The 12,886-nt window shown below is 45.4% G+C and overlaps 1 protein-coding gene across 1 annotated transcript in view; it reads left to right on the top strand.

Annotated features, from left to right (window-relative positions):
- The window catches only part of ACACB (acetyl-CoA carboxylase beta), a 3,851,763-nt gene that overhangs the window by 1,101,685 nt on the left and 2,737,192 nt on the right, over positions 1 to 12,886 (top strand). The window contains exon 13 of the mRNA XM_069619430.1: positions 11,288 to 11,451. Coding sequence (XP_069475531.1) covers positions 11,288 to 11,451 — 164 coding nt within the window. The remainder of the gene's footprint in view (positions 1 to 11,287; positions 11,452 to 12,886) is intronic.

Below are 12,886 nucleotides of genomic sequence, written 5' to 3'. Positions count from 1 at the left end.
AACTATGCAAACCCACCCCGGCCGCAAAGACGTTACAGGCCCTGTTGAGAGATTTTGGACTTGAAGACGTCTGGAGGCAGCTGCATCCAGCGGACAGGCAATACTCACACTACGCGGCACCTCATGATCTGCACACAAGGCTGGATTATGTGTTTGCCACGGCTGGGTTAATGGGAGAAATGATGTGCGCGGAATATAAGGCCAGAGTGCTTTCGGACCACTCCCCCTTAATCCTGGAGTGGTAACACCAAACCCCTAGAGCGCGAATTCCAACGTGGAAGCTCATAGCTGAGGCCCTGCAGGACTCAGGATTCCGGGAGGACCTAAGGGAGGCGATCACTGAGTACTTTGATATTAATACCGGTAGCGGCCAATCTGAGAGAACCGTGTGGGAGGCATTCAAAGTTGTAGTGCAGGGCGTAGCTATATCAAAATCAAGAGGGCTCCAGGGGGGCATAGAATGGGAGTTGCAGAAAATGGAGAGGGAGCTGGAAGACATAATGCGTAGGGGAGGCACCACTCTGGAGGGATGGGGTAAGGGTGAGGCTATTACAACAAACCAGCAGTGAGCACTGGGATAGATTATGCAAGTTGCGCTACAAGAAATATGTCGAAAGACAGCATGCGGGGGGAGACAAGCCGGGCAGATTGCTGGCCTGGTTATATAAATGTGAAACATCACAACCAGTGATCAGGGAAATTAGGGGAGACGAAGGCCAGATTTGAATACCCAAGAGGGAGTAAACGAAGAGTTCCTTAGATATTATAAGCGCCTTTATGAGGACATAGGAGAAGATAAGGCCCAAGAGATCCAGGACACATTAGAAGACATAGGCATGCCCACGTTAGATGATCTGGAAGCGGCAGACCTGGATGCTCCAATCACCTTAGACGAACTAGAGATAGTGATCCAGCACCTGCCCACATGCAAAGCTCCGGGGTCGGACGGGCTTCCCAGCAAATTCTATAAAACATATAAAGAAGAGCTGCTCCCCCCGCTGCTGGCCATGCTTAATGAGGCGTTTGAGCGTGGTAGGTTGCCGAAGTCCCTACGGGAGGCAGTGATCATCCCGCTCTTAAAACCAGATAAACCAAGCACAGATTGTGGGTCTTGAAGACCCCTATCGATGATTAACCAGGACAGCAAAATCCTCACGGCTTTGCTGGCAAACAGGCTTAAACAAGTCATCAGGAGACTGATACACCCCGACCAAACAGGCTACGTCCCTGGTAGGAATATAACTGACAACCATAGGAGACTCCACTATATTATTGACCAAACAGAGCAGGACCCTGGCAAACTGGCAATCGTTTTGCTGGATGCGGTTAAGGCCTTCGACTCAGTAAGATGGCCCTGGCTGCTAGCGACTCTTCGAGAATATGGAATGGGGCCGGGGTACCTAAGGTGGGTTAAAATGCTATATAGTTCCCCAATTGCAAGGGTCAAAATGGGTGCTACTATCTCGGATAAATGGCAACTTAGCAGGGGCACTAGACAAGGCTGCCCTTGGTCGCCTATGCTATATATCCTAGCGTTGGAGCCACTGGCAGTATGTCTCAGACAACAATATGGGGAGATAGGGATCCACACGGCGGGAGGCTCCCATCTTATATCCTTGTATGCTGATGACATACTTTTATATCTACGCTTCCCAGAGGAGAACCTACAATATGTCCTGGAGGTGATGGAACGATAAGCTACCCTCTCGGGCACAGCAGTGAACCCCAAGAAATCCAGTTTGTTTCCCCTGGGGAGATATAGAAGTGTCCTACCGAGAAGCCGACCGGTATTGCTAATACCCTGGCGTACCGAGACGTTCCGATACCTGGGTATTGACATTTACCACACGACAGGAGAAGAACACAAACACAATACGGAAAAGGCAGTTGAAGGTATTAAAAATAACATGGGATTTTGGTCTAGTATTCCCCTGGCAGTGATGGGGAGAGTGGCCCTGATTAAAATGGTAGTCCTGTCCAGATTGTTACACTTCTTTGTAAACATCCCATATGTGATCCCCGAGCGCTTCTTCGCCAGACTCCACAGCTTGTGCAGGGGGTTCATATGGCATAACTCCAGGAATAGAGTGGCCCTCTGGAAACTACAAAACTCGTGTGACAAGGGTGGTATAAACCTACCAAATTTCGAGTTGTATTACTTGGCGGGACAGCTGCAATATGTGGCCAACTGAGGCGAGATTGGGAAGAGGAGGTGGGGGAATCCATATCGGATGGGCAATGGGACAGAGCCCAAAAGTATCTTAAGAAGGTGTCCCGAAACGTGAGGCTCCAGCAGATCCAATTATATATCACTCATAGAGCATATTTGACCCCCAGCAGAATTGCCAGGTTTGGTGGCCCAGTGATACAGAAATGCCCTAAGTGTGGGGAGGAGGAGGCGTGGATGCTACATATGTTTTGGGCTTGCGCAGAGGTGAGAAGGTTTTGAACGGAACTGAAAATGCGCTTGGCAGAGAAAGGTATCACGCTGTAGGTGGAGTCAGCTTGGGCATGCATGCTTGGGGGCTTTCCCAGACCACGCAACCTGAGGCACGTTAGCAAGATGAAGGACCTGGCCTACATCCTGGCCAAAAAGATGATTGCAATGGGCTGGAAAGCAGCCTACAGGCGTAGAATTGAGATGTGGTGGGCTGACCTCATGAAGTGGGCAGAGGCAGAAACGGCCGCCTGGTATGAGGCGGTCAGCAGGGGGGGAGGGTGGAGGAGGAGGTCGGACCCCTGATAGCATGGAGACAATTGGTGGCCTCGATGGCGGGTCCCCCCCAGGCCGACCATAGTGATGATGACACGGAAGAGACAAAGGCAGCAGATACATCTGAAGATGAACAGGCTGATGATATGGACACAGGGGCTCGAGTTAATTGGGTGTGAGGGGGAAGGACAGAAGAGTGTACTCTGTAATGTAATGATGTAAAACTTAAACATGGAAGTCCTCATTGTTTGTAATGTTTGGTGTGTTGTTTAAAATAATAAAAACTATTTAAAAAAATAAACAATGGGCATACAATGTCGGGAGATTATCTAATCAGGTGGCAATAACAGTGGTTGAGGAATCGCGGTGCGCAAAGTAAGAGTAAAAGTGTCACAGTACATCGATGAGCAGGAGCAGAGAGTATGGGTCGGCTGAATTACCTGGGTGCATTTCACAGCGAGGAAACACATTCCGTGAGGTCAACACAATAGAGATTGAACGGGTCCATACGTGTCCGTGTTTAGAGATCTTCGGCTATATTTCGTGTAGACAATAGGGTTTTCCTGTTGTGTAAACAGGGCAAACAGGATGGCCTTTATCTCGCCTTCGTGAGGCTACCGGCTTTCCGTCTGGCGGTAGATGTTTGATTAAACGATTAGAACGTTGCTTAGCAACGTATCCAAGCCTCGGTATGGTGCTGAGAAACGTCCAGCATTTTGTTTTCGCATGGAGAAGTGAACTCAGCTGTTCAGGAAGGTAAGAACAGCTTGATATGGCGGCGAATATTGGGGCACGAACAGGATGTTCCACTGTTGTCCTCTGGAGTAGACATCCTTCTTCTGGGTACCTGTGGGACGGAACTGAGACTTACCTGGCTTTTCAGCATAATCGCATGCTAGCCTACAGATTTTGTCATGCTTCCTATGGGGCACTTTCTTAAACTTTGAACACCCCCTAGAAGCTGATTATCTGGACTATGGCATTTTTGTAGCGTTCTCCCTGGAGTAGGGTCCCTGGAGTTCTTCACAAAGCCCTGGGTTTTTAGAGACTTTCCCTAATTTATTAGAATCTTTTTAACCTGTGTATTACACTCTGGTCTAAGGAAAGGCTATATTTAACTGTGGTGCTACTGTTCCCCCGCTTGGTGTGTAATAGTTTCTTCTGGGCCTAAGGACCATCTAACTAAAATATATCCTGGACTTTGGTAGCTACCATGGCTGTGTTGGACATTGTGTTCGACTGTTCACTGCATCTAGGTGCTCCAAGTGAGTTATGTGCATAAGTAGTATGTGTAATACTTTATGTAGAATGTAGCAGGCACCGTGTGCCAAGCTCTGTCTGGTATCTTTGGATCCTGACTTGTAATAATTACTGTAGGTAATATTTTCTGGGGATCTTTTCTTAATTTATCCCTGAAAAGCTTATATGTATAGTGTCTACTACCACCGGGTATGGGCTTCCATTTTAGGGGAAGGGCGAGTTTGGCCTTAACTTGCTGAACACTGTATGTGCTTTGCTTTGTTTTCTTTGTAACCGGACCGGATTACTTGTGATTTTTCCCATCATAAATATTTTATGTGAACTTACAAATCATGTCTGTTTCAGTATGTCAGTGTATGCTTTTGGGGTGTCTATTTATTGGAATAAATTGTACCTCCCTGCTAGCCATCTTCCCACCTGAAGTTGAGCCTGACCGCTCAGCTATGCTTACCATTGAGAGTCTAGTCTGGTCTGTTCTTTTGGGGTGACACACTGTTCTGCCTTTAGGAAAAATTATTACACAGCCCTCACCAGAGGGTTGGGCAACAATCTGCCTAACCAATATAAATGGATTTAAGATGTATAGTCTCTGTCTTCCTTAACCTGTATCGTAAGTGCCAAAAGACCAGCTTTGAACCATCGAGCTCACCCCTTCTGGGACTCCTGGTCCCTGACACGTCGAGCCTTACACTCCATAATACTACCAACATGGTGGCAAGCTCAGAACTCTGCTCGCCAGTCTTCACGTTCTACGCAGCGTCCTCTATAAAGAAGCTACACCCCCGCAGCCCCGTGTTTCTCAACGCTGCTACTAGCAGTGATCGGACGTGTGCTCCGAACCTTCTCTAGTGCTACTTGCTATCCCCTGGCCCCTGGATTCCCTTCTCCCGACTTCTTCCCTCTTTCCTAACTTCCCGGAATCCCTGTGTCGCTTCCGCTTGCCCCCCTACTCCTTCTTGAATATTCCCAGAGTTTCCCGTGATCCTGGACATCGAAGCTGAACGTAATCTGGAAGCCGAGGACGGGCGAGCGGGCTTATTTAAGTCCCGGACCATACGAAAGAAGACTCCACCTAAGGAGGACATCAGGCAACATAGACAGGTGAGAAAGGGGGAAACATGTGACAGGTTGATACGCCACCTGACCGAAGTCGATACAGACATGGAGGCGGCCATCCAGGATCTTATGCGTGGCATGCAAGAACTATCGACCGAAGTACAGAACTTGAAAGCGGAGAACGCTGCGCTGAAACAATTGGTACTTTCACGTGACTCTGCCTCAAAGGACAGCGTGCTATTGGGCGGCATTGTTGACAAATATGACGGCTGGGCAAAAACCCTCCGAGGATTCCTGGATTCTTGTTTGGTCCACTTTACCTTTAAACCTTATTATTTTTCCACCCCCAGGGCTAAAGTGGGCTTTATTATTTCTCACCTCTCCGGGAATGCCTTAGCCTGGGCCACACCATTAGTTAACACCGGAGATTCCCTTTTGGATGATTATGATGAATTCATTCAAGCACTGAAGACTGTTTGACTGCCCAAAACCGGTCTTTAGTGCTCAAGAACGTTTACTCGATTTCCAGCAAGGCTCTCAGGACATGCTCACCTACGTAACTCGGTTCAAGCAATTGGCTAAAGAAGCGGGTTTGCCTTCTGAAGCTTGCTTCACCCTCTTTCGAAGAAGGACTAAATGATGATGTTAAGGATGAATTAGCCAGGGCAGCATGTCCTTGTTCTTACCAGGCACTTATGGATCTTGCTCTACAGATTGATTTCCGCATCCAGGAAAGAAGGGTAGAGAAAAGGAAGACCAAGTCAACCATCCAAAAAAATCCTCTTGTGGACCCTCCAAATTCCGAAGATTCTCCTGTTCCTACAAATGAACCCGAACCCATGCAGCTAGGGGCCTTCCATGGACCCATATCCCCCCAAGAAAGGCTGAGAAGGATCCATACTGGTTTATGCATGTACTGTGCCTCGGACAAGCATTTAGTTGGAGAATGTCCCTTAGCCCCTCCACGGCGTTTGGGAAACGCCAGCTCCCGATCCTAGATGGAGCTCAGTTTCGGGAGAGAGATGCAGGCTCCACATCTATACCATCCTTGAACTCTCCTGGACAAAACTCCCTGGTAGTCTTACAGGCTTTTCTATCGTCATCCAAGAAGGAATCCTAACCCATTCTGGCACTAGTGGACTGTGGGGCCATGGGAATATTCATAGATCAGGAATGGGTCCTTAAACAACATATTCCTTACGAATCCCGGAACGTCCTGCAACCTGTAGAAGCAATTGATGGAAGACCTCTTTCTTCTGGACCCATAACCCTTCAGACTAAGTAAATTGAGCTTGCTATAAACCATCACCGAGAAAGGATAAAGTTTGACATCTTAAAATCTGGCCTTTACCCAATGGTATTGGGAATGCCCTGGCTACAAAAACACAACCCATACATCAATTGGACAGCTGGTTCCCTGTTCCTAGGTTCCGAATTTTTCATGTCCCATTGTCTGCTCCAGGATCCTTCACCGACAACATCAGAAGAACGTTCAACAACTCAGTAAGATACTCTTATGGTCTCCAACATCATCCAGGTTCCTAAAACCTACCAGGAATACGCCAATGTGTTCTCTTCTGCTATTGTCCAAGCCCTACCACCCCATAGGCCTGAGCACTGTGCTATTGAAACCGAACCTTCAGCCGTGATTCCCTTTAGAAGGATGTTTATCCTGTCTGAACCAGAGAAAAAGGCCCTTCGTGAATACCTAAATACTTACCTAAAAAACGGCACCATACGCCCATCCAAGTCTCCGGCTGGAGCCTCATTATTTTTTGTTCGTAAAAAAGACACCAAGGAACTCAGACCTTGTCTTGATTATCGAGGTCTTAATCAGTGCACCCTTAAGGATCGTTATCCATTACCCTTGATTTCAGATATCCTGGAAGCCGTAAGAGGAGCCGTAATATTCACCAAATTGGATCTCAGGGGTGCTTATCACTTGATTCGTATTAGAGAAGATGACAAATGGAAGACAGCCTTCAGAACACCCTTTGGTCATTACGAATACTTGGTCATGCCCTTTGGACTCTCTAATGCTCCGGCAATCTTCCAACACTTTATGGACCGGGTGTTTTCGGATATGCTATTTCCTTTCGTCATCGTCTACTTGGACAATATTTTGATATTCTCTAAGGATCCTCTCAAGCATGAAGAACATGTTAAATCAGTGTTACAACAGCTATGTGAACACAAGCTTCTAGCAAAACCTGAAAAATGCCTTTTTCATGTTTCCACTGTTCACTATCTAGGATTTGTCCTTAGCCCAGATGGCATAGGCATGGATCAATCCAAGGTTCAGGCCATACTATCCTGGCCAACTCCAACCTCCGTAAAACAGATCCAATCTTTCCTGGGCTTGGCCAATTTCTATCGGAAGTTTATACCATCCTTCTCCGAGATTGTTCAACCGATCATCTCCTTGTTGAAGAAAGATCCTCCCGATCATTGGACCCCAGTCCAGGAGAAGGCCTTCCAACGCCTGAAAACAGAATTTACACAAGCCCCCATCCTGGTTCAACCTGATATAAATTGACCATTCCTAGTGGAAACAGGTGCCTCTAACTATACCATCGGAGCAGTTCTGAAACAGGAACTCGATGACAGGCTGGAAGATCCTATTGCCTATCTTTCACGGACATTGACCTCCAGTGAAACTCATTACTGAGTCTTAGAAAAGGAACTTCTAGCCATCCGTCAAGCCTTCACCGAGTGGCGTCATTTACTTCTAGGAGCTAAACATCCTGTCCAGGTCCGGACGGACCATCGAAATCTCCAAGTGTTACAGGCCCTGGAATGCAGGAACAGCCGTCAGGCCCGTTGGGCGTTCTTCTTTGCCCAATACCAGTTCCAGATTCACCATGTTCCGGGAACACAAAACGTAATTGCTGATGCCTTGTCTCGGCGCCCTGACTATGAACCTCCTGATGACCGAACATTTCCCAAGATGTTTCCCCACACAATAATTGTAGCCCAGGCGACCAGCCTCCTTGATGAAGTCCGCATTCAGACTCAATCCTCGGATCTCTGGAAAGATATCTCGGACAAGAACCAGTGGAAACTGAAAACCAAAAATGGATACTTGTTCAAAGACAATGCCTTGGTCATCCCAACACAAAAACGACAGCAAAGGATAATAAATCTCTGTGACGATACTCTTTACTCAGGGCATTGTGGTATTACCAATACCTTCCGATTTAATACAAAGGCAATTTTGATGACCTGGAGTGAAAGCTGATGTACAAAGGTATATCCAGGCATGCTCTGTCTGTAATCGAAACAAACATGTCAACAAGAGACCAGCGGGTCTATTGCAGCAACCTCCACTTCCAACAAGGGCTTGGGAATTCATAGCAACAGACTTCATTGTGGAATTACCACCTTCCAGGGGATACACAGCCATCATGGTCACCATTGATTTGTTCACCCATGTGGCCCATTTTACACCTCTGTTTAAACTGCCATCCTCGTCAGAACTTGCTGGAATTTTCCTGGAACACATATTCCGACTGCATGGACTTCCTTCCAAGATCATATCAGACAGAGGGCCCCAATACATTTCTCAGTTCTGGAAACATCTTTGCCAAATACTAGGAATCCAACGCGCTCTTTCCTCGGGATATCATCCCCAAACCAATGGAGCCACAGAGCGCATAAACCAAACCTTGGAACAATACCTCCGTTGCTTCGCTACCAAGGTCCAGGACGATTGGTCCCTTTTAATACCAGTGGCTGAATTTGCCTATAATAATTCGGACCACTCTGCTATTAAGACCAGTCCTTTTTTCTGTAGCCAAGGATTCCACCCTTCGGTTCTACCTTCTATCCTTCCTCATCCTACACCAGTTCCAACAGTCGATTCCTGGATTGAAATGCTCATTAATGTTCAAAGAGAAGCCAAAGAACAATTAGAAAAGGCCAGGACCCAGACCAAACTGTATGCAGACTCCAAACGAAGACCAAGCCCCTCCTACACAATAGGGGATAAGGTTTGGCTGTCCTCGAAACTGCTACCACGGCATTTGCGACCAAATAAATTGGCTCCTCTATATTATGGGCCATTCCTTATAAAGGAAATCATCAACCCAGTGGCCTACCGACTCAAGCTTCCAGACTCCTGGAAGAAAATCCACCCAGTTTTTCACACGTCCTTAATGAAGCCATATGTTCAGACCTCTCGAACTAACCTTCGGCCCAAACCAGTACTCATCAATGACCAACTGGAGTATGAGGTCTCCAGGATTTGCGATTCTAGATATAGACGTGGCAAACTCCAGTACCTGGTGGAATGGAAAGGATATCCCCCAGTGAACCCACTTGGGAACCTATCTCAAATCTAAATACCCCTAGGTTACTCAGAAGGTTCCATCTCATGCACCCGGGCAAACCCGGTGGAACGAGTTTCCGGTGGAGGCATGCTGTCATGAACCATTGGACTCGCCCCTTCTGGGCCTCCTGGTCCCTGACACGTCAAGCCTTACACTCCATAATACTACCAACATGGCGGCAAGCTCAGAACTCTGCTCGCCAGTCTTCACGTTCTACGCAGCGTCCTCTATAAAGAAGCCACACCCCCGCTGGCCTGCGTGTCTCAACGCTGCTGCTAGCTGTGATCGGACGTGTGCTCCGAACCTTTTCTAGAGCTACTTGCTATTCCCTGGCCCCTGGATTCCCTTCTCCCGACTTCTTTCCTCTTTCCTAACTTCCCAGAATCCCTGCGTCGCTTCCGCTTGCCCCCCTACTCCTTCTTGAATATTCCCAGAGTTTCCCGTGATCCTGGACATCGAAGCTGAACGTAATCTGGAAGCCGAGGACGGCCGAGCGGGCTTATTTAAGTCCCGAACCATACCAAAGAAGACTCCACCTAAAGAGGACATCAGGCAACATAGACAGGTGAGAAGGGGGGAAACCTGTGACACTTTGTGGTGAATGTTGCACAGCATAAATGCTAAAAGGTAACTAAATAGTGATTATTTGGTTGGCTATATCTTCGGGTTTGTAGATATTAAAGGCCCAGAGGCCATAGGTAGAACCTGAAGTATTAGGAGACCACAGATGCAGCAACTGTCAAAGAAAAGGGAATTTGTCACATTATGAACAGTTTGAATAGAATATCAATTTTTATATTTTACTGAATACATTGAGCCCTAAGGAAAGAGGCATGTGATGATTCACACTAAGAAATAGTATGGTGGGATGGCATGTTGAACTGAGGATTTTAGGGGTACAAAAAGCAATCGTGAAGTGTATATATATGGAAGTATTTACATGTGAAACTAAAGGGTTGACGTATGACAAATTGAGGAAGCAGTAAATCAGTGAACGATAGAAGGGATTTATAGACAGTGCTCCAGATAAGATGTTGATGTGGGAGTATTTTACTCTCTGTTAAAGTTTGGAGTAAAAATTATTTTTTTGTAACTATTCTTTGCACTTTAAAAGTTACATATTTACCTCTTTGGATCAGTCAGCAATAATAGAATTTTGTTACTGTGGAACTACGTCGACTACTGGTCCAGACATATCCATGTAGCTGTGTGGGTGAAAGCAGGGGGCATGCTCCTGTGTCTCCTTTTTTCTTTTTTGTTGTGAGTATTTTTACTCCCTATTTTCTCTTTATTGTTGGGAGCATTTGCCTATTTTTAGTGAGTCAAAATGGCTGATAGACCCCTTATCTGAAGGGGTGTTACTATACAAACATGTAGAGATAGTCGTGTTATGTATTGACAGGAGGAAAGTGGTATATTGGGGGTTTTCTGGAGCACATCTATAGAACCAGATTGGATTATTGTCCTACACAATCGGATTGTTTTACTAAAATATGTGCAAAGAACTATGGCTGTTCTTTACATTTCATAGAATATGTTGAAGTTTAAGTTGTTGTAATTTATTGAGCCTGAAATGTTTGAATGGGATCACCAAAATAAAATAACTGCAAAATGGATCTGTGAATGTAGTGGAGATTTGTTAAAACCTAATTACAATTCAGCTATATGTGTGGTGTAAGCTATATTAACCATTTCATGACAGGCCACCTGCTCCATTTTAAATTAACACCTTTTAATGTAAGGAATGAATTTTGCAAAACGTGTTGCTTTGAATCTGCAAAGTGTCGAGAGTTTATTAACCCAGACTATAAAGTTGTTTCTTCAAAATTGATAATACATTTTTGTAAGTGACACTGAAGTTATTTCACTTTTTCTTTCATACTTCTTTTCCTATCTAATTTCTTTTTTGTCTTATTTTTTTTCTTTAAAGGGTTTTAAACCAAGCTCTGGGACAGTGCAGGAGTTGAACTTTCGTAGCAGCAAGAATGTCTGGGGTTATTTCAGCGTTGCAGCAGCTGGCGGATTACATGAGTTTGCAGATTCACAGTTTGGACATTGCTTCTCCTGGGGAGAGAATCGCGAGGAAGCAATCTCGTTAGTATACCCCAAATCTATGACCATGATCTAATAAAGGCTGTTTTTGCATGGTGCATAGAATGATGGTGGACATGGTACTAGGTTTTTGTGCAATATATTGTTGTGTGTTATTTTCTGCAAATTCAGGGTCTCTGGGAATGTGAATTAAGGGAAACAACCTTTTGAGCCATGTTTTTACTTAGTCGACCCGTTATCTGTCTAGCAACACAGATTTTGTCACACTTTGAATATTATCTTTTCCTTAGTCAGTGTTTTTTCCTTTTTTCAATCCGACGGGTTCTCTTGAATTTGTGATATCTTTTCAATGTCTCCTGTTATGTAAATGTTTTTCTTAGAGTAAAAGTTTCTCTTTACTTTTATTGTGGCAGTGTGTTTACTGAAGGACTGTTCCCCTAGGCATAGAACTTGGGAAAATCACGATAACGTACACAGATGTTCCTAGCCAACTGCTGAATAGATTCAAAATAATTTGTACAACACAATACATGCTCATATATTGTGTTGTATAAAGTATTTTGAATCCAATCAGCAGTTGGCTAGGAACATCTGTGTACTTAATTGTGGCGGGGACAGATAGTCACTTCTGCAGCATTGCCTGTTTAGAGTAAGTTCAAAACAATACCTTTTTATTTGAAAAACAAAAGTGTAAAGCATTTATATTAACACATTTTCAATCTTTGACTAAATGGGTCAGTGTGAGTCGAAAGATTAACCCATTTGTCTTTCAGGTAGCCCTCTAGCCATTCAGTAATGGTGATGAGGCTTCCGTAAAAGATAGTCACACAAACATGGGCACTAAGTGCTCAGACACTGCATACAAATATTATATGAATAGGAAATCAATTAAACCAAGCTAATGCTAAATCCACTCTGACCACCTCTATGCTGTGACATGACAGGCCTCTGCTCCCTAGAGTCTGCCAGGAAGAACGCATGATTAACTGAGCAGTGAAATTGGCAAATAAGATCACCGAATGCCCATAGACAATGCCAAATCCACCCTCAATATAGGGCTCTCCACACAACTGTGGTTTCAGATCCAAGCATGAAGCCCAGGAGACATAATTGATATGCCTTTTAATTTAAAAAAACACTGAGATCCCTTTAGCAATGGGTCTTGCAACAGTGTCAAACATGCCACTGCTAATTTGCTCAGTGCTATCTAGATGGGGTTCGTCCTTCTTGATTACAGTAGATGCAGGCCTTTCATTATTCTAAGTTGAGGACTCCTTTTTGCCTTAAAACCTCTGAAGACCTTGCAATTACCAGATGCCCCCCCCCCAAGAAGGCCTTAAAGACCTCTAGCACTGTCAGCTGGGTTACTTTAGGATGCAGAGATTTGTAGACGGTACACCCCAGCAACAGAGTAAGTGGTTTCTACTCTGCTTTCCTCCTTGAGAGGAAAAAAGGGTGTTGGCTCACTACCTTGCGC

Source organism: Ambystoma mexicanum, chromosome 10 (assembly GCF_040938575.1).
Source record: "Ambystoma mexicanum isolate Mex_15411 chromosome 10, UKY_AmexF1_1, whole genome shotgun sequence".
NCBI classification, from domain to species: domain Eukaryota; kingdom Metazoa; phylum Chordata; class Amphibia; order Caudata; family Ambystomatidae; genus Ambystoma; species Ambystoma mexicanum.
Note: the sequence above shows the minus strand (reverse complement) of the source record. Positions and strands in the feature narration are given on the sequence as shown.